Source organism: Oryctolagus cuniculus, chromosome 10 (genome assembly GCF_051225735.1).
Source record: "Oryctolagus cuniculus isolate XC-2025 breed Fujian yellow rabbit chromosome 10, ASM5122573v1, whole genome shotgun sequence".
Lineage (NCBI taxonomy): Eukaryota > Metazoa > Chordata > Mammalia > Lagomorpha > Leporidae > Oryctolagus > Oryctolagus cuniculus.
In genome coordinates this window covers 44,117,207-44,138,660 of record NC_142876.1, presented here as the reverse complement: position 1 = coordinate 44,138,660, position 21,454 = coordinate 44,117,207, and the positions used below count along the sequence as shown (strand labels likewise).

General features: G+C 41.8%; 1 protein-coding gene across 1 annotated transcript in view; it reads left to right on the top strand.

Moving 5' to 3' along the window:
- Positions 1-968: 968 nt before the first annotated feature.
- LOC149123751 (putative Polycomb group protein ASXL3) overlaps positions 969-21,454 on the top strand; it is a 52,633-nt gene continuing 32,147 nt past the window's right edge. Inside the window, exon 1 of the mRNA XM_089305200.1 lies at positions 969-1,169. Coding sequence (XP_089161326.1) covers positions 1,116-1,169 — 54 coding nt within the window. The 5' untranslated portion in view covers positions 969-1,115. The remainder of the gene's footprint in view (positions 1,170-21,454) is intronic.

Here is a 21,454-nt window from a genome sequence, read left to right as displayed (position 1 = left end):
AGAGATTATAAATCATTTTCACAATACTCCAGCGTTAGCCGTTCGGTCGTGTACCTCCGCATCGCGTGTTTTGTTTATAGAATAAGGACACGCCGCTTAAAAATAATGCGTGCGGAGTCTGGTACAGCGCTGGCCACGGCCACTTCGCCTGGGTCTTGCATTGTTCAGGGCGGCGTAGGTGGCTCCGCGCAGGGTCGCGCTGCCAGTTCGCGGCTGGTTCTGGTCCGAATCGGCTGCTTGTGGTCAACAAGGCTCTGGGAACCCGATCCACCCAGCCAGGCAGAGACAGGGTTAAAGGCGTCCAGCGAGGGGAGCTGTGTGTGTGCGAGAGAGAGAGAGAGAGAGAGAGAGAGAGAGAGAGAGGGAGAGAGAGAGAGAGAGAGAAGGGAGAGGGAGGGAGAGGGAGAGAAGGAGAGGGAGAAGAAATCAAGCAGGACAGCGTCCAGTTGCGGAGCAGACTCTCACACAAGTTCCTAAGGCCACCGTGTCCGCGGTGTCCGGCCCTAGCAGGACAGGGAGCCCGGGGTGGGGGGTGGCCTGCCCAGAGCCGCGGCGCCCCGCGCGCATCTGGGGGCTGGGGAGGAGGGAGCGGGGTCTCGCGAGGGCCTCAGGGCGTGGCTGGAGGAGGGGGCGCGCGGCGAGTGTGCGCGGGTGTGCGCGCGCGGAGGGCGAGTGTGAGCGCGGAGGGCGAGTGTGCGGCCGCGTCGCCATTCCCCGTGACGTCAGAGTGTATTGTTGTGAGCGGGGCCGAGCCGAGCATCCCCGGAGCTGTCACCGCGGCGGCCGCGGCGGCGGCGCAGCGCGAGCCCCGCACGAGCGAGCCCGGCCGGCGCCGCCCCCGCCCCTCGCCGGGGCCCCGCCGCCGCCGCCGCCGCCGCTCCCGCCCCCGGCCCGCCCGCCGCGCGCCGCCGCGCGCCCCCACCCATCCTCCCCACCCCCTCGCTCCATCCCTCCCACCCGCCGCCGCCGCCGCCGCCGCCGCCGCCGCCCGCGCGCCTCCCCCCGCGGAGCGAGTGCGGGTCACCGGGTCACTGGGTCATTGTCTCCGCGCCCGAACCCCGAGCACCCCGTGGAATCCCCCACGTCATCATCAGAACCATCAATGAGATGCAAACATGAAAGACAAGAGGAAGAAGAAGGACCGCACCTGGGCCGAGGCTGCCCGCCTGGTACGTGCCGCCCCCCGCCCGCGCGTCCCGCCGGCCCCGCCGCTGCTCGCCCCGCGCCGGCCCGCGGCGCCGCCGGAGACGGCCGCTGGCAGCCCGAGCCGTCGCCCGCTCTCGGGCTCCTGCTCTTTGTTATTCCGCGGGAGTGGGCTCGCCCAGGGGCCCGTGTGTGTGTGTGTGTGTGTGTGTGTGAGCGTGCACGCGCGGAGGGGCGCAGCGACCGCCTCGCCAAGCCCCGCGCCCGCCGCTCCCGGGACCGCCCGGGACACTTCTCCCGGTACTTGGCTGGCGGGGCCCGGCGGCGCCTGCTCCGCGGGCTCACTGCCGAGCGCTCGGCGCCGCTCGCCCTCGCTCTCTGCCGCTCCGGAGACCTTTGTGTGGCAATTACCACTCCCTCCCGGCCCCTCCACCCCCCGGAATTTCATCAATAACTCTGTGCACGCTCTGTGTGTGTGTCCAGCGTCTGTGAGTTCAGACATCCCACGCGTGCATGCACGGTGTGTGTCGGACCCGGGCTCGCGGGGCGTGTGCATGCGGGGCTCGGTCGCTGCGTGTCCGCGTGCCGTGTCCTGTGCCCTCGCTGTGCGCACGGGTCCGTGCATGTTTTGTGTGGCTCCGGGGCGCTTGTGTTTGTCTGGCATTGTGCTCCACTTGGTGTTTGTGTGTACACCCCGCGCACGTGTGTGCAAGGTGTGTGTGTGTGTGTGTGTATGGGTTGGGTGAAGTTGGGTCGGTGTCATTTGTAGCAGGGCTGATTAAGAGTGCACAGCTAGGTGTGTTGTACGGCTGGCTTCCTGGGCGGTGTTACTTCGCTGCGATTCCTTTTCTTAAACCTTTCGGAGCTTACGTTTTAATCATCCAAAGAATGTCTCTATAGAAATGCTGGTTGGCGGAGGGGCGTCGGCGGCGTCTTTGGTTTGATGCATGTCTATGTGTGCGTTTTTCTCTTCCTTTCTTTTTTCTTTTCTTTTTCTTTTTTTTTAATTATCTTCTTTTTTAAAGGACAGCTGTAAACGCATTTTTTAAAAGGATATTTCTGTACAGTGTGTCTCACGGGAATACAGGGCATTGCATTTGAAGCTGAGTCTTTGAGGGTTTCGGCAGCATAAATTAAATATTTATTCACCAACTTACTATCTGTTTAAAAAAAAAAATGGCCAAAAAGAAAGCAGACTGCATGCTAAGGGGTTTGGAGAGGGGGGGCGAGACCCAGGACGCGTTATTGGATTGACTTTGTAAAGATTGTTTTACTGTAACTGTAGTCATTTTAAAAAGCCTTTGAGTAACTACATTATGCTCAAGGAGAACATTTGTCAAAAGTAATTATCTGAGTTTGGTTGAAGGCCCTTGCTGCTGTGTCTCTGGATTCCAGCAAAAGATTTTAGATAATTGGCCCTACTGACCTGCGGAAGAAGTGACAAAAGTCCTTTTTAATTGCAATCTTGGTGTTGGTAGCAGGGGCGGCCAGGCCCTTTTACTTCATCTCTTAATTTTGTAGTGGTGTATGTTATCATTTCTCCCCTTATCTGCAGATTGCCTTCATCGCCAAAGCCCTGGCCCTGGCTCTCCCCTCGCTCTCGGTGGGGGAATGGGCAGGCGATAGTCATTCTGTAAGAACCTCATCTGCAAGAGGAGACTTAGTTGTGAGGAATATGTGAGAAGTAAGCAGTGGGTGTTAAGTAGATGCCAGATTGATGTTATCGCTGGGTTTTTGCCAAGCGCAGTACATTACTTATTGTTTGCTCGTCCATTAATTCAGAATTGTGTGGGGGTGTACATTATTCAGGTTCCTTGAGGTGGCAATCAAGTACTATTATAGAGCTGCAGTGTGTGTGTTTTAAACAAGTGAACAATGAGTTGATTTATAAATATTTTAAAATAATGATTCATGAATTAGCCATATCTGCCTGCAGAGAATTATTTAATGGAGAGCATTATTCTGATGGAATTTCAAGCTAGCCATTTGTATTCAATCAGTATATGTCACTGTTCTCCAAAGTGCAGTGCTTTATTTGATCAAATCATAATATCTCTCTATTGATGTATCTTGTTAGAGATTTTTAAGTCACAGGTTTTTTGGCTTTTTTTTTTGGCTAAAAGTTGAATTTTCCTCATGCAAAGTTCATTGATGGGAAAAGACACACTAGGAGTCATCAACACAAAAGAATTAATGATAGACCAGATGTCTCTATTTTAACCAGACATATTGAACTAGTAGTTATGGTAATTTTTCAATTTGGTTCAAGTTATTTTTCCCTTGGTAGTCATACAGATGTGCATGTGTTCAAAATGTGACAGTTGAAATAAAGTACAGAATAAAAGAGCAAGTAATTGTGCTGGAAATAGCATTTTCCGAAATTTGTAATTTGTAAAAGTGACATGAATGTTATTTTGTGAATAAAGGATAACTTGATTCATTTGGGGAACAGTGACACATTTTCATGTTTTCTTTATACTTACACAAATCCACATGGACTTGAACTCTCTTCTGAACTTGCACGATAAGATCTTTTATAGTTGATAATATTAATTTATACTCCATGAAAAAGGACTTTTATGTAGTATTTCTGTGATATAGATACCATTATTCCATATTTTATAATGCCTCTACTGCTTTTGCTATTGTTGTTAAGGACTTTTAGCCTCTTGTCCATCAAATGTTAAACCAGGTATCGATTTTCAAAAGTAAAGATTAAGGAAGGATTGAAAATATGCAACAGTATGTAATTCTTGCAATATGTGAGTTGAAAGAGGACTCAAATTAACATGAAGAATAATTTTACAATTGGTATAGAGTTTTATGTATGTATGTTATATATATACACATACACACATACTACTTGAGTGTGTGTGTGTGTGTGTGTTCTTGAAAGAGAGGACACAAAATAGATATTTTGAACTGTGACCAAAAGCTGATTACATGTATCTTTGCCTTCAGTTTATGAAAAATAGATTTGGAAAAAAATCATTCTTCCTGCAGTAACTGAGAATTCTCAGCCGACAACAGAATTTTTGTTTTCTTTCTTTGTGAGGAAAGTATGTGGTCTCCAAATCTATTAACTCTGAGTGGCAACTCCAGATATTTTGTTTTAGATATAGATGTATCTATCAAGCTGTACCATTTTCTTAACTGAAGTACGTAATTCTTGTGTCTGGTGGGCTTGCTCAGCATGTGAAAGAAGGAATGGTGGTACAGTTCGCCTGTGCTTTCAGGAATGCAGTGATTATTAACAGCCTGCTCTTTAAAAACAGCAATGCCACATTTTCCCCTGTTTTTTTTTTTTTTCTTTCTGCCCTGCATCAGTTGCAGACATTTCAGCCTTTAGCCTCCTCCCCTCCCCCTCTGCCTTCTGCAGTTATAGTTGTTACTTTGCGCATTGCCATTTAATATGGAGTCTGCTCCCAAACCAGATGCATTTTCATCGTTTTATCTGCTCTTCTAAGGTTGTAGAGTCTCAGAGGATCCCACAATCACATGGAAGTATCTTCTGTCTTAATATTTGTAGACCACAATAAGAATAAAAATCAAAACCATAACTCATGTCGAGCTGGGGCTTTGACTTTAATCCTTTTGACTTTTATCTCAAGTCTTCACTCTGTTACTATAAATACAGTTTAAACCATTGTGAAAGGATCTTCATGCTTCTTTGTAAAAAATGGGGATTTGACAGGACTTTGTTTTACTGCACTAAGGGGTTTCTTTGTTACTGGCTTAACACAGAACATACTGTTATTTATATATTTATTCTAGGTTAATTCTCTTTTTTGACATGCAAAAATGTTGTTGCTTTGAGAAGTGCTTTTTGATAGTTTCCTCACTTTGTTCTGTAGGGAGTGCTGCTTTTAAGATCCCACTCAATGTATTAATTTGTTTCCTGAGTTTCCTTCTATTTATTTTGTTCCTTAACAATCTTTGTTTAGTCTCAGTGGCACCTGAAAATCAATCTTAACAATTTCAATAACTTTGTTCTTGGAAAATAGAACTGATTCATTTACTTGTAGTTTAGATACATTCACATAGATAATGAATATCAGTTTGTTGCGGTTGTTGCTGGTTTTTTTTTTTTTTTTTTTGGTAGTTCAAGGTGACCTTTAGGGAAATTTTTTCTTAAAAGACAAGTTTACCTCATTGTTCTAAGAAAACAAGCACATGTACCTTTATGCCACACAATATTAGTAAAGGATTTAAGTTCGTTGAAATTTAAGAAAATATACTATATTAAAAATTAACTAAGGTGTTTATTAATTAAAGGAAATCTGCATGAATCTTTTGCACAGTGAAGATTGTTTTGCATAATGCATTACATTCTAAATAAACTATTAGAGTTTCCACAAAATAAAACCACTGAGAATGGTTGCTATTGAAATAGACATCAATTCATTGCTTGCCTTGCCTTTTGCTTTGGTATCTTAAGAATAAGTATAGTTTTTCAGGAAAGATGAGCATGGAGATGGGGAGACTGTCGATTGGTCCTGCTTCTGGCATTTTGTCCTTTTGCTCATGGTGCTTAGACTGTAGGTTATGATCAGGCCTCCTTAACATCTGAGAAAATGTTGACTTGTGATTTGTGGTCACCCCCGACGTACACATGAGTGGAGTTGTGACAGGGCCTCCTGCTTAGGAGTGTGGCAAATATATTTTTCCAAATGTAGTTTTATTTCCAGTCACTTACCCTTCAATTGGTTTGACTCAGCTGTAATCTACACATAACACTATCTCTTTTTTCAAACATGGAACCTAAATTTCCATCTCTCAGTTGGAAAGATAGAAAGAGTTGGGTGATCTCTAAGTCTACTAAAAAAGAAAATGAATTCCAAGGTGAAGTAAAATGTTTTGAAATAATGAATCATGTGAGGTCAGGCCCAGTGATTCATTTGTTAAATTTTTTATTTCCTGCTGACATGAAAGTGAACTTGAAGAAATAATTGTTTTGTTTCTTTTAAAGATTTATTTGTGGGGCTCGAGTTGTGGTGTAGCAGGTTAAGCTGTGGCCTGCCAACACCAGCATTCCATATAGGTGGGTGCCTTTTTGAGTACTGGCTACTCCACTTGTGATCGAGCTCCCTGCTAATGCACCTGGGAAACAAGTGGAAGATGTCCTAAATGCTTGGGCTCTGTATCCACGTGGGAGACCCAGATGAAGCTCCTGGCTGTTGTAGCCATCTGGGGAGTGAACCAGCAGATGGAAGATACCTCTCTCCTCCAACCCCCTGTAACTCTGTCAGAATAAATAGGGCCCAAACACTTGGGATAACTTCTGTTGCTTTTTCCAGGCCATTAGCAGAGAGCTGGATTGGAATTGGGGCAGCCAGGACTTGAACAAGCACCTACCCATGCCCAAATGGCAGGCTGGTTTTGCAGGTGACAACTTTATCTGCTAGGCCAGAACAGCAGCCCCTGAATTCATTGTTATAAATCTTTCTCTACTTCAGCAAATTCTTTGATAGCAGATAATTCCTTGTATGTCAGAAATAGACTATTTTCTTGCTCTACAATGGGCATTTAGACTCAAAGAATTGTATTTCTAAGAGAATTTCACCACCAAAAAGCTAATCGGTAAATGGAATTAAATTCAATATTCAATAATGTGATTGTTTTTAAACTTCATGGAAATGCACTGAAAGTGTGAAATATAGCCCCTAAGCATTTTTCAATCCTCTATATATGTGGTTCAAATGCTGGCGTGGGTATGCAGATATATCCTTAAAGAGTAGAAAGTTCAGTGGAGGAGCAAGAGGTGGAGGATGAGTGCACAGACACCCATCTGTAGGCGACACGTGAATGATCAAGCAGGTGCTCCTTTACAGAACGACAGAAGGGAGAAGCTGTGGTGATTGTGGAATGCCTAATGGATTAGGGGAAACTTGATTTGGCTTTGAAACATGACTGACTTGAAACAGGTGAGGCTAGGAGAGTGTTCTGAAAGAGAACTCCATGGGTAAAGGTGGTGTGTCAAGGAAGAGGGTAGGTTCAGGTGGCAGCAAGCAAATGAGTCTAGCGGTATCAGAAGACCTAGGGGTAGACACTATGATGAAATTGGAAGTCCAATTGTTATTAGATTGAAGATGGATTTGAAAGTACTTTTAAGGCACTGAGTTTTAGCACAGGGATGTTGGGGGCAAGAGATAGAAAAATTTAAAAAACACTTACGGAGAAACCAAAAATAAAATCAGTGTTTGTATGGTGGTAGGGCTGGGGAATGGAGTGTCTGATTGCTTCTGTTAGTTGGTACTCAAGAATTTGAAGACAAAGAAAACAACTTTGTTGTGTTCTTGTCCTTTATCAATTGAGGCCAAGTAAAATTCTGTAAGTAATATAGGCTGCGTTTGTACAAAACCTCTAAGAACCCTCCATTTGTTCCCTAAAGTCCCCTTTGAGATCAGTAACCAGGATGATCTCAGTAACTACTTCTGAGGGTGGTTTAACCACATTCCAGATATCATCAGCCTGTCCATCAGAAACAGGCCTGAGGCAACATCTATTTCTTCTCTCTCCTATGCCTTCTCTCCTCCCTTCTTCTCCTCTCCTCCTTCTCCTCTTTCTCCTCTTTTCCTCATCTCTCTCCTCTCTTCTCCATGATTAGAGAGCAAAACGTATTTGTTCCAGGGAAGCATAAGGAGTATCCAAACCTAGATCAGGTTTCTCCCTTGCCTTTCAGAAGGAGGGCTCTCTCTCTCCCTCTCCCTGTCCCCCTTCCTCTCTCCCTCTTTTCTTCCTCTCCCTCCCTCTCAAAATTCTGCATGAGGTTATTCCTCTTCTTACTGGACATTTTTAACTCTTCCCCCTAGAGCTTGTTAGTGGCAGATCCTGGCTCTTTCCTGATAGGGCTGGGAGGAGGGGCCCCTGTATAGAACCAGTGTCAGCTTTGCCAGCACTGAGTGCCTTGATTGTTCTGCTTTTGTCCCTGCACAGTTGGTAGCTGTGGAGATCTAGCCCTGGCTGAAACTTTCCCTGAAGAGCCCTTGGGGAACAAATAGAAACATTATATGATTAGCCTCATTGTTTTCATTATTAAACAAGTCTACATGAAAGGGTAGCAATTAACAGCTTTATCAGCCTGAACTTAGACACTTACCTCTTCTCTTCCCTCTGTCTTCCCACTTAAAGTGGTAACAATTAACTGTTGCTGGTTTTAATGTCAGCAACTGAGAAGACTAAATTGGGAATAGGCATTTCTCTTGGCTGATTGACATATAGCCTTCTGACACATTCTTATGCCATTTTAAGGCAAATTTGTGCCCCGGGGTTGGAGCCAAAGGGCCTGTCAGAACACTGATTTTAATAGCTGAAATATATAACTTAAATGACATCCAAGACCTGAGCTCTAGTGGAACTTTTAGAACCCGAGGAATTCTCCAAGGCAGTGCAATTTATACTTAGTGGACAAGCTTAGAAATTAGAACATTCTTCTAAATATATACATGTATAATTTGATGTATGATACAGTTATTCACCATGGATTCATTTTGCATATCTTTAACATAAATTAGTGCAGGAAAAACTAGATTATGATTTTTAAAATAATTCCAAAGATGGTGTTATTCTGGCAAGTATTCCATTCTTTATGAGATGGTTACACAATGGCTGATTTCTGAATAAATCAAGAAATCAATAACCACTCATACTTATATCTTAAAGAAGGCATAAAGCAGACTGTTCACCTGATTCAGAAGACAGATTGCGTTTCTAGGATTTCATTATGTATTAGAAAGTATTTAAACAATTTCAGTGAGTAAGAAATTGAGAATGGATGGTTGGGCTTATTTTTCTGCTCATTAACAGAGAGTAATAATATAGGGAGTTGGTTGTGTATTCTGAGTTTTTCTTAATTTCAGAAATAAGTGACTGCATATTTCATTTGTATATCTATTAAAACATTGCTGATTTAGCCACAGCACTAAGTCGCTGTCTGGGATATTTATGACCTTCCATTCTCCCAATCCCTACTCATATGCACATGCAACAGGTAAACTCTTTGTTTTAAAAAGTACTTGTAAGCAGATCACCCTCCTTTAAAATGGTTTTTAACTAGTGAATTTAATTGAAAGGCAGAGAGAGAGAGAGAGAGAAATGAAGGAGCAGTCAATCTTCCATCTTCTAGTTAAATCTGCAAATGGCCACAACAGGTAATGCTGGGCCAAGAACTCCATTTGAATCTCCCACAAAGGTGGCAGGGGCCCAAGGACTTGGACCTTCTTCCACAGCTTTTTCAGGTGCATTGGAAGGGAGCTGGATCAGAAGCAGAACAACTGGGACTCGAACCTGCACTCTGATAAGGGATGCCAGTGTCGCAGGTGGCTTAACACTTCAGCACAATGCCCACCCCTAAAAAATGTTGTGATTTTCAAAATCTTCCAATCAGAAGTTGCCATAATGCCTTCCCAAAGTACTTTTCAGTTAATTTCTTGTCTCTTTTAAATCAGTCTTAGATGTGCAATTAAATGTTTACCCAGCTTCTCTCCTATCCTTGTTCTCTTCCCTTAGCTCTCTGTTAATCACTTGAATGCCCCTCCCCCCTTTCTCTGTGGCTCCTTTACAGTTGATAGTGTTCTGGGCTCTGCCTGCCCCCTCCTCACTGGGCAGTCCCTCTCACCGGAGTGGCAGTCTCCCAGAATGAGGACACCACCCTGTCTTTTCCCTGAACTTTACATTTATATTAACAATTTCTATTGCTTATGTCTTCTGGGTAGATAAATGTATCCAGTTCATTTAAACATTTATTGAGTGTTGCCCACAAATGTATCATGCATTGGGCACACAAAGAAGAAAGTGTTCATGTCACAGAGGGACTTATCTCTGTGTAAATAACTGTGATGTTCCTGGACAGTGGTGGTAAGTTCTGTCTTCTAAATACAGCCCACATGCAACTCATCTTCTCATCCACTACATTTTGACTAGTTCTGACCTTCCAAATAGTTTTTGTCTCTAATCTCTTTTCTAAATCTTAGTTACCAAAGCTGTATTTATCTTTCTAGAAGGGACCTGATATTACTGAATCATTCTTCTGCTTAAAAACTTTCACAATTACCTTTAAGCTAAAAGCCAACAGGTCATGAGAACCCTTTTTGATATTAACAATACTTTAAAATAAAAAGAAAAGTGATGTATGATTTTTCCCCAATAATATAGAACATGTAATATATTACACACATTAAATACCATGTCAACCCTCTCATTGTGTAGAAAGTTCTATAACCTTCAGTTTATTTTCTATTCTGCTTGAGCACAAATAGTTAATTTTTAACATTAGTAAATTGATTAAATTTATTAGCATTTTGTCAACTTCAGTGCTACACTTTTTTTCTTGTCTCAGACTCCTCTTTCTAAATTGCTGTGTTAAACAGCTTTATTTTTTTAATGTGAAAGTCACTGAGTGGTAAACACTCTTAGTCTTTGTATATCTAACATGTGCCCTCCTCTTTGAAATTTCAAGATACTCAAATTAAATGATAAGATATAGAAAAGGGAAGGCAGATTTTCACATCCTCTTCTGTCATCTATGCCTTCTGAAATCCTTCCTTTGCTCATTTCCTTATTGTATTTCTCCTGGAAGCCTCTTTATCCTCTTGTTTATGAGGCTCTGAATTCAGTCATTATCAAGTGCAGAAGTGGTCCCAAGTAGCTTTTTCAAGCATTAGCCCCAGATAAGTTGGTTATGATTCAAAGGGAGATCTCATCACAAAGCTCATCATTTCTTTCATTTTAAAAAGTAGAAAAATGTAGGAAAACATTAAGAGATTCTGTGTTGCATTCACCTTTGAATGATAACTTAGCTGGTTATAAAAGCCTGTTTGTACATTTTTTAAATCCTTTGGCCTTCCCAAGAGTTTCTTCATTATGTCCATGCCTCAGTGATTGTGAGTTCTGGTTACTGTGAGTTTCATTGTTACTCTTTAAGAAGTAATATGCCTTTTGTATCTGACAGTTGTTACATGTTCTCTTCATCTTTGAAGTTTCACAGTTGTTATACTGTCTTTATGTTTGTGGGTAGATTTGTCCTATTCTCTTGGTGCTTAGCATATACCTGATTGGCGTATTATGATTAGAGTGTGAATTATGTTGTACTATGGTACTTTGGTATTGCATTGTATCTACAACCAGACCATGAATTCTTTAAAATATCCTCAGTCCTCATAATATCTAGTAAATCTAACATGTCTAGTTTATGGATTAGAAATGATAAAAGAACAGTGAAAAAGCTCTCTCAATTCTGAGAAGGATACAGTGATGAATGTGTTGTCTTTATCAATCAGGATTGTGGGTTGTGAACATTAGAAAACAACTCCTGCTAACTTACCTAGAAAAGGAGCTTTTATTATTGTTATTGGAGACTAAAAGCAGTCCATATAATCATCTTAGAACCAGGCTTAATGAATAGTCAGGGATACTGTGGTTTAGGCAGTAAAAACACACAGATAGGGTCATGCTATAGTAGTCTAGTTGGACTGGTTTTGTGGGTGCCACTACTACTGGTGATGGTTGCCACTGGGACTCAGTGCTGACCTGGGATTTTACTGTTGCTGCAGATGTACAGTGAATGTGTCATAATTAGCTGTCTTCACAGCCTGTGTTCAGGATTCAGATTCACAGGCTTAATTACCTAGTTGGCAAACTCTCGGTCCCAAGTCTGTACCTTAGTTGTCAGGAAGTGATGAAAAAATGCCTATGGCTTCTTCATTTCCTGTAGTGAGAATATCTCTATTTGCATCTTCACAGAAACATGAAGTCCACAAGGTTCAAGCAGAATGCCTCATGTCTTCCCTACCCCTTTTGTTCCCAAGAAGTGTGTTCATCTCTCAGTGAAAGAAGCCACCATCTTTACAAACTCTCTTTTCATCTGCAAAACCTCTTACCATTAACATTTTCTTCTATTTTTTTCCCTTACATCTAGTAAATCACTGGGTTCTGCTGGTATTATCTCCATTTCAACTCTTGAAATCCTTATCTTTAAAATCTGCACTTATGGCCATCTTTGTTACCCTTTACTTTAATCCAGATAATACATGGGTTATGAAAACAGGTTAATAAAGAACCTAAAAGTCAGATTTCCATTTGAGTCCAAATGCCATTTAGTATGTGTTTGTGGACGAATTATTTAATATCTTTCCATTTTAGTTCCATTGTATATTTTAAAAAATAATATCTACCTTCAAGAGTGGTTGGGATGTTAAAACAATCATGCACAAAATATACTTAGTACAGTTTCTGATGATATACTAGTTAATTCTGATAGTTTCCATCTTCTCATTGAATTGCTACAACTTTGCTAGTTTTCCAGGGTCTAGATTTGCCTCCATTCAGAATTAATCTTACTACAATTATGACCACTTATTTAAAAATAAAACCGATTCATGGTACCTTCTTGAGTATGACTTAGTTCTTCAAGGAAGCAGATTGCATTATCTTAAAGGGGTAACAAATACAGTCAGGATACAATAAAGGAAAAGAGCAAAGGGTAGTGATGCAAACCAAGGCTAACACTGCAAGAGGTGGTTACCCATCTTCAGACTTGAAGAGTGGGAGTGGTTATTGCAATGATGTGGATCATGACTATAGGTGAGGGCTGCCGAATGGAAATTGTGGCATTAGGTAGGGGAACACAGACACTGTCATCCTTCATTGCTGCCAGGAATGGATATTATAATTCTGGCCCCTCCTTCCTTCCATCTTCTTATCTCCAGTTGATACCTCCTATTGACCAGACCATTCAGAAGTCAGTGTTAAGGGGGACTCTGTTGAGGAGTTCCTAGTTCATAAACATCAGCCTAGTGGGACACAAAACTTAGTAGAGAAGGATGGAAGGTAAATCTGACAGATATAAATTAGCTCTTTAAAGAATACCCACTTTTGGGGCCAATACTGTAGCCCAGAGGATTGAGGTGCTGCCTTAGTGCTGGCATTCCTTATAGGCACTGGTTTGAGTCTGACCTCTCCACTTCCAGTCCAGCTTCCCTGCTAATGCACCTGGAAAAGCAGTGGAGGATGGCCCAGGTCCTTGGTCCCCTGCCCCACATGGAAGACCCAGAGGAGGCTCCTGGCTTCAGCCTGGCCCAGTCCCTGCTGTTGTAGCCATTTTGGGGGTGATCCAGCAGATGGAAGATCAATCTCTCTCTTTGTCTCTCCCTCTCCTTGGGTCTCTATCTCTATATTTCAAATAAGTAAATAAATCTTAAAAATAGCCTCTTTTAATAGTTTCCCATTTTTCCAAGAGTAGAGTTCCTACATTTCAGGTCCTTTAAGTCTGTTTTCTGTGTGTGTGTTTCTTGATTCTGTTGTCCTGGCATTCTACACTTCAGCCACATTAAAGAACAATTAGGGGCCAGCGCCGCAGCTCACTAGGCTAATCCTCCGCCATGCGGCGCCGGCACACCGGGTTCTGGTCTGGTCGGGGTGCCGGATTCTGTCCCGGTTGCCCCTCTTCCAGGCCAGCTCTCTGCTGTGGCTGGGGAGTGCAGTGGAGGATGGCCCAGGTCCTTGGGCCCTGCACCCCATGGGAGACCAGGAGGGGTGCCTGGCTCCTGCCATCGAATCGGTGCGGTGCGCCGGCCGCAGCACGCCGGCTGCGGCGGCCATTGGAGGGTGAACCAACGGCAGAGGAGGACCTTTCTCTCCGTATCTCTCTCTCACTGTCCACTCTGCCTGTCAAAAAAAAAAAAAAAAAAAAGAACAATTAGTAACTGAATTTATGATGCTTATCCATATTATCATGTGACTTTGTGCATGTTGCTTCTTCTTTTTGTAAAATCCCCTCTCTCCACCTCTACCCTTCTTCTTTTTTTTTTTTTTTTTTTTGACAGGCAGAGTGGACAGTGAGAGAGAGAGACAGAGAGAAACGTCTTCCTTTGCCGTTGGTTCACCCTCCAATGGCCGCCGCGGCCGGCGCGCTGCGGCCGGCGCACCGCGCTGATCCGATGGCAGGAGCCAGGAGCCAGGTGCTTTTCCTGGTCTCCCATGGGGTGCAGGGCCCAAGCACCTGGGCCATCCTCCACTGCACTCCCTGGCCACAGCAGAGAGCTGGCCTGGAAGAGGGGCATCCGGTCTACCCTTCTTCTAATCTGGTAAATTCCTGTGTTTTCTTCAGATGGTCAACTTCCTTTGAAGAACTTCGCTATGTTCCCAAAAGACTTTGTAGTTGTGATGCTATGTTGTAGTTTTCTGTTTACTTTCTTGTTTGTAATTGTTTCCTAACATAATAGTGCATAGTGGCCCGTCTCATATTAAATTCATTGTCACTGAATCCAATGAATAAATCCACAGATTCTTCAGAGGAGCTGGTACAGCCACATCTAAAACCTTTATAAAGATCTGTAGAAATGGAGGCACACTTCTCTATAAAAGTGATGTCTTCTTGATTCATTTCTGTGTCATTGCTGAATTGTGACTGTGAAGCCTAGAAAAAGGATCCGATTTTCCAAGAATCCATAAAATATCTTACACGTTTTGAAAGTGTGTCTCTGTTCAGCCCCCAAGTGGCACCCTTTATTTCATTGAGATAATAATTTGATAGTCATAATAATTAATGGCACTGGAAAAATATTCAGCTCCTGCCATTAATATGTTAGGTGCCATGTGAATGATATAAGATATAAATCTTGACCTTTGCATAATTAGCTTAAAAAAAACCCTTAGGGCTCAAATGAAAATCTCTTCTGTAAATTTAAAGCTGCACACTGTTTTAGAAATACAGATATCAAAAAGTGATCATCTTGTGGGTCTGATTTGAATTGGGTACAATGATGTCTGTAAAGGCTTGCTCTGACTGCTAAATAAATAGAAGTATCTACTGCATTGATTACAACATGGATTAGAAATGCTTGCAGAGTAAATAATCTCCTTTATACATGTTAAGTAAAATATTCATAAGCTTACTGCAATAGCCTCCTTTTGAGAGAATAGTGATCCTATGATGCAATAAACTCAATGTATGAATTATGATAAAGTATTACCAGCAATAAATTATAGTAATGCATTTATCATTAATTAATATTAATAGCTAATAGGAGCTTATACTTGGTACTTACATTTCTTGCATTGAATTAAACTTGTTACACATTACATTGCTTAATCTTATGAGTAAACCTAGAAGACATTTTATAATACTATCCACATTTTTCAGATTATGAACTTGAGATTTAGAGTGTCTGTCTATTGATTTTTCTCTCAGTTGTAAGTGAAATAAATTTAACTCAAACTAGTTTGAGAAAAGTGTCATGTAACTGAGAAATCCAGACGTGGAATTCAGTTGTAAGTCAATGTCTAAATTCAGAAATTCTCATCAAAATGTTGGCTTTTTCTACATTTTGTCTTTTCTTTTTTTTTTTCTTACTGCAATGATGTGGGTTGGGACTATAGGTGAGGGCTGCCGAAAATGTGGCCTTGAGTAAGGGAACACAGCCATGGTCATCCTTTTTTTTTTTTTTTTTGATTTTTATTTATTTATTTGAAAGTCAGAGTTATACAGAGAGAGGAGAGGCAGAGAGATAGAGAGGTTTTCCATTTGATGGTTCACTTGCCAGATGGCCGCAACGGCTGGAGCTGCGCCAATCTGATCCGAAGCCAGGAGCCAGGAGCTTCTTCCAGGTCTCCCACGTGGGTGCAGGGGCCCAAGGACTTGGGCCATCTTCCACTGCTTTCCCAGGCCACAGCAGAGAGCTGGATTGGAAGTGGAGCAGCCAGGTCTCACAGCAGCGCCCATATAGGATGCTGGCACTTCAGGCCAGGACGTTAACCCACTGAGCCACACCACAGGCCCCCACTGTCAGCCTTCATTACTGCAAGGATATGACAATTCTGGCTCCTACCTCCTTTCATCCTCTGATCTCTAGTTGATACCTCCTATTGGCCAAACCATTCAGAAGCCTGTGTTCAGGGGAACCCTACAGACAGGGTTCTATCCAAACCATGGAGAAGATGTGATGTTTATGGACATCACAGACCTGTCTTCTACAAACTTAGCCACTCCAATATAAAGAGAATATCTTTCTTTATCTCTCATTAAAGTTTTTTTCTTTATTTTATTTAAAATTTTTCTTTCTTTTTATTTATTTGAAAGGCAAGCAGACAGAGGGAGGGGATTATGCCATTTACTGGTTCACTCTCCAAATGCTCACAACAGCCAGGGCTGGGTCAACCTAGAGCCAGGAATTAAAAAGTACATCCAGGTCTCTTATGTGGGTGCCAAGGACCCAACTACTTGAGACATAACATCAACTGATGCATTCCCAGGGTGCACATTAGCAAGAAGCTAGAGTCTGGAGTCAGAGCTGAGACTTGCATTCAGGCACTCCAGTGTGGAATGTTAATGGCTACACCAAATGCCTGCCTTGTTTCTCATTTTTCTTTTGATGCCAGCCCCAGGGAAGACTTCACCTAGTCTTTACCTGAATAATATGCCCACTCTTGTGCCAGAAGCAAGTCAAGGTCAGGTGACACTATTGATTGCCACACAGTCTCACATGGAGCAGAGGAAAATTACACCAAAGCACCAGTATAAGCCAGATGGAAGTTTGTAGGGGAAACAAATGATAAATGTCACTGCTTTTGCTACTAGAGGGTGAATTAACTTGCTCACCTAGTGAAGGCAGAGGAATGATTCAAACTCTTGTCTGCCTGACTTCAGAGCTCTAGACTGTAAGTGTTCTCTTGTAGGTACTTTCTCATTCATTATTTCTAGTGTTATTTTTTGATATTTGTTTTACATTGAAAAGAGATTTAAGGCAAGGTAGTGTGGCAGAGAGTTTAATTATTTCTTTGGTCTGTTTCTATTGAAACTTAACTTTCCTAATTTAGAGGACAGAAGTTATCATGGATGATTTCTGTTCCATGTCTCCCACAGACTGGTTTCTTTATGGTTTTATATGAATAGTCTCCCTGTAATATTTATAACATAATTTAGCATAGCTCAGGGTTTAAGTACTATTTAAGTCTTAACATGCTAACATACATATTTCTACATGATGCTTCCAGGTATTTTAGGTACCCATAAATAATTTACTTTGGGAAGCATGCAGATATTCTTATTCACTGTCTAAAATACCAAGAGTCCTGACTTGATTATGACCCTTAGAGAGGATGTCCACTTAACAGAAGAGAGCAAACTTTTCTTCCCATTAGAGTGACTCCCCACTAATTCCTCTGAAAATTGAGACAAGGCCAGCATCAGATAATGACTCCTTACTTCATGTAAAATCCTGTGGATTTTTGTGGTGTTATTGCTGCCATTTCTTATTTATGATTTTTTATGACAGCATTTCCTCTCACCAAAAGTCCAAATGACTCAAATATCATTCTCAGAAGATTTCTTTCTCTTCTTTGCCTCTTCAAACCCTTTTCCTGGGCTTTCTGGAAGTTTACCCACAGCATTTCAGCTCAGAAGGGGGTGAGTGGTACTGACAGTGGGTGACTATTCATGTTCACAGGGTAGAGGTTCTCTTGTGTACAAAGAGACACACACATTTAGTTCAGACCCACTAGGATCTTGAAAGAGAAAATAAGAAGTAAAGACATTACTCATAAACAAAAATGTTTTCTTTTTTTCCTGCTTTCTCCAATTTTTTGTATATCTGTCTTGTCACTTCTTATGTGCTGATTTGGCAGAACAAGGGCCATTGACTAAATAGGAATGGGCAGACTGACAGCAGGAGCAATAAAAGCCAATGTGTAAATTCAATTCTTTTCTTTTCTTTTCCTTTCCTTTCCTTTCCTTTCCTTTCCTTTCCTTTCCTTTCCTTTCCTTTCCTTTCCTTTCCTTTCCTTTCCTTTCCTTTCCTTTCCTTTCCTTTCCTTTCCTTTCCTTTCCTTTCCTTTCCTTTCCTTTCCTTCCTTCCTTCCTTCCTTCCTTCCTTCCTTCCTTCCTTCCTTCCTTTCTTTCTTTCTTTTTTTTGAGAAACAGAGTTAGACAGTGAGAGAGAGAGAGACAGAGAGAAAGGTCTTCCTTTCCGTTGGTTCACCACCCAATGGCCACTACGGCCAGCGCGCTGCACCGATCCAAAGCCAGGAACCAGGTGCTTCCTCCTGGTCTCCCATGTGGGTGCAGGGCCCAAGCACTTGGGGCATCCTCTGCTGCCCTTCTGGGCCACAGCAGAGAGATGGACTGGAAGAGGAGCAACCGGGACAGAATCCGGTGCCCCAACTGGGACTAGAACCCGGGGTGTCCGGGTTCTGGCGCCGCAGGCAGAGGATTAGCCAAGTGAACCACAGCGCCGGCCATGCTTTTTTCTTTTCATAATTCAGTATTTCCCTAAGCCCAACTCCATAGTAGAAAATACATTTGTGAACATTAGACACATCTTTTATTTAAAATGTAAACGCTTTAGAGGACAATGATCTCTTAATTGGCCAACCCTACTCACTTCATCTTGTCATGAAATTTTATCTCTTATCCTTTCGGTGTAAGGTGTTAATGGTAGGCAGTTTTAGGGCAAAACACAATGTTAGAAACATGAAAAGTTCATCCAGGAGAATGAATAATGGAGAAACAATCGGTGGGACCTTAGTGTATTTATTGTTTTCTTCTAACTTTTCTTAGGTGTGTTTGTGTATACAACTTGCTGTTGGATAGATTCTATAGAGGTTAAAAAAAAAAAAAACTGCTGTCTTCTATTAAGTTAAAATAAAATCTTTCTCTGTCTTTGAAAAAAGCAATTGGGTGTCTCCTTAATAGTTGGTAGGTTGGTGGATGATTCTTCTATTTTTTCCTCCTTAGGGACATGTGGAATCGCACTTCTTTGCTTCCTTGAAGTTAGGCATGACCATGTGAGTTGTTTTCTTACCTCTGACCTGGAACTTTGAAGAATTAGTGTTTCATTTACCATCTTTCTATCCCAGCTGTGTTGATCACAGAAGCCTGTGCAGAGATGGAATTTCATTTAACCTGGGTCTTAGTTGGACATGTAGTTCTGAGTGAGAAGTAAGCATTTCTTTGAAGTCACTGAGGTTTTGAGGTGGGTTTTTCACTGTTGCATATCCCATCCTATCCCCACAGATGCAGTCACCATGGCAACACAGATGTTGTCATTACAGACCACTATGTACCACTGTCTGGGACAAGTGTATAATTACGTGCTTAAGAGGAAGGTTAGGCAAACAAGGTTAAGTTTCTTTTTTCTTCTCTATTAAATTATTTTGATTTATAAAATCTTCCTTTCTAGTATTTGTGCTTTGTTGTTTCAAACCAGTAAACAAGAGCATTTTCAGTACAGGAATTTTTTTATTCTGTTTTGATACAATTTTTATATTTTTGCCTCATAAAATAATTGATTTTCCTCCTGTTTACTGAGGAGGAAACATTTCTAACCAGCCAGAATATGATGATTATTGTTAACAAGGATTTGATTCCATGATAATTGAAGAGATAGGAAAAGAGCACCTGGGCATTTTAAATGAGTTCATGTCCCCAAGTCAAGACACATTGTATTTCATTGAAAAGATTTCATTGAAAATCTGTGGCCAGATTTCCCACAGAGCCAATGCATAATACGACCTGACCTTCTTCCTTCCTTTTCTTTCTTCTTCGCACCCTTCCCTCTGTTTTCTGGCCATGGTGGGTGCTGGTTGAGAAGCACGCCCACTAACAGATTCTATTTCCCTGCCTGTCTCAAAGATTCCAGTCTACATTTCCTGTCCATTGAGGATTAAGCCATCTTCAAGCTGTTTCCCACCAGTTTCCACTCTTCTCTAGATAAGTGTACAGAAACTCCTGACAGAAGACAGATTCCCCAGAGAGACCCACCCCTTAATATAGGCAATGGAAACAAAAATGAAAACTGGACTAAAAAGCCTGCAGACTTTCATCCCACAAGGAATATGTTGACCATATGTGTCATAAACCAGATGAACCATGTTTGTCCAACCACTCAGCAACTGATATACTGATCAGCAACATATACTGATCTGTTGATCAGTATTCAGCCTGATCTGTTCAATGCCATAAGCCAAAACTCAAAACCAAGAGATTTCTGGGAACTTGCTACCAGTCTGTTCTTCAGGTGGACATGGAGTTACACAGCACAATTCCTTACATATTCAGTTGTATTTTTTAGTATGATGTGATTCTTTTTTCTGCAGAAGACAATGATTTTCATGGTGAAATCCTTATCTGCAAAATGTCAGCCTGTATGTGGAGGTGCAGCCACTTGATTATAATTATTGTGGCTAAGGCTTCCTCTGAATTGCTAGGATCCCCAAACCGAATCTCTTCCTATTCTATTTCCTCTTTACCTGCAGTTATGTGTTTTACATTTGTATGTGTACAGAATGGGTGTAGGTCATCTAGATGTTTGCACTCTTCTGTGTTTTCTACACCGTGTGACGTGCATATTAAGACTGAATGCAAGGTAGTTAACACAACTCTCCAAACTTTTTCTATAGATAGTTTGCATTAGGAAGATTTGTTCCTTGTGCTCCTAATGCCCACTGTCTGTGTTGAGTGAATGTAAGAGAGCAACATCTGGCCTGATTTATCTTCAGGCATAATTTAATAATGCCAAATGACAACCTCTGGGGAAAAAAATCTAAGACGATGCAAGTGCTAATTTAGAGTGGACTAATAGGTAATTCTTATTTTGTGTTCCTTGTTTCAAAGAGATAGATATTTTGATCACATCACAGTTAGCCATTTTTCTTCATTGTGACTTCACCTTTTAATATTAGGGGATCAGGAGCTCCTAGCCTAGTTTTAAACAGAGCTCAACCTGTAAAAAATCAGAACTGAAGAAGGCTAAGAAGCAATGGGGACTATCCGATTCGCAGGCAAAGGTAAGTTTTAATACTCCACTGCTTCCTTAAAGAAATTCAGCCTATGTTTCATATCAACAAATATTGGCTAATTGAAATCAGTTCTGCTTGTGTTTCACCCTGATAAGTATGGCCTTCTATCCTCTATAGTTAAAGAAACAAGACCAGAAAGAGGATTGGATGGAGGCAGTTGCAAAACTTGCCTAACATTAAGGTGGCTGGTGTACTAAGCAACACACACACATAAATATTGTCCCAAGATTTTATTTAGTGTAAGTTTCGATGCAAATATTGTAATTGCATCCCAATCATTTGAGTAGAGTAAATCAGAATGGTAGATCTTTGATTTAAGTTTTAGTATAAACCAATATGGTAGAATTTTATGCATGACTCCAGGTAGAATTGGGGAAGTGCATATCCCAGATGCCTACTGATCTATAGAGGAATCTTCTCTGGATCATATATCTCCATAATCTTAGGATATTTTCTTCATATTTTTTAAAATGCTACTCCTCTTTAGGAAGTCTTAGAATTAGGAATCCCCCCAGCTGTT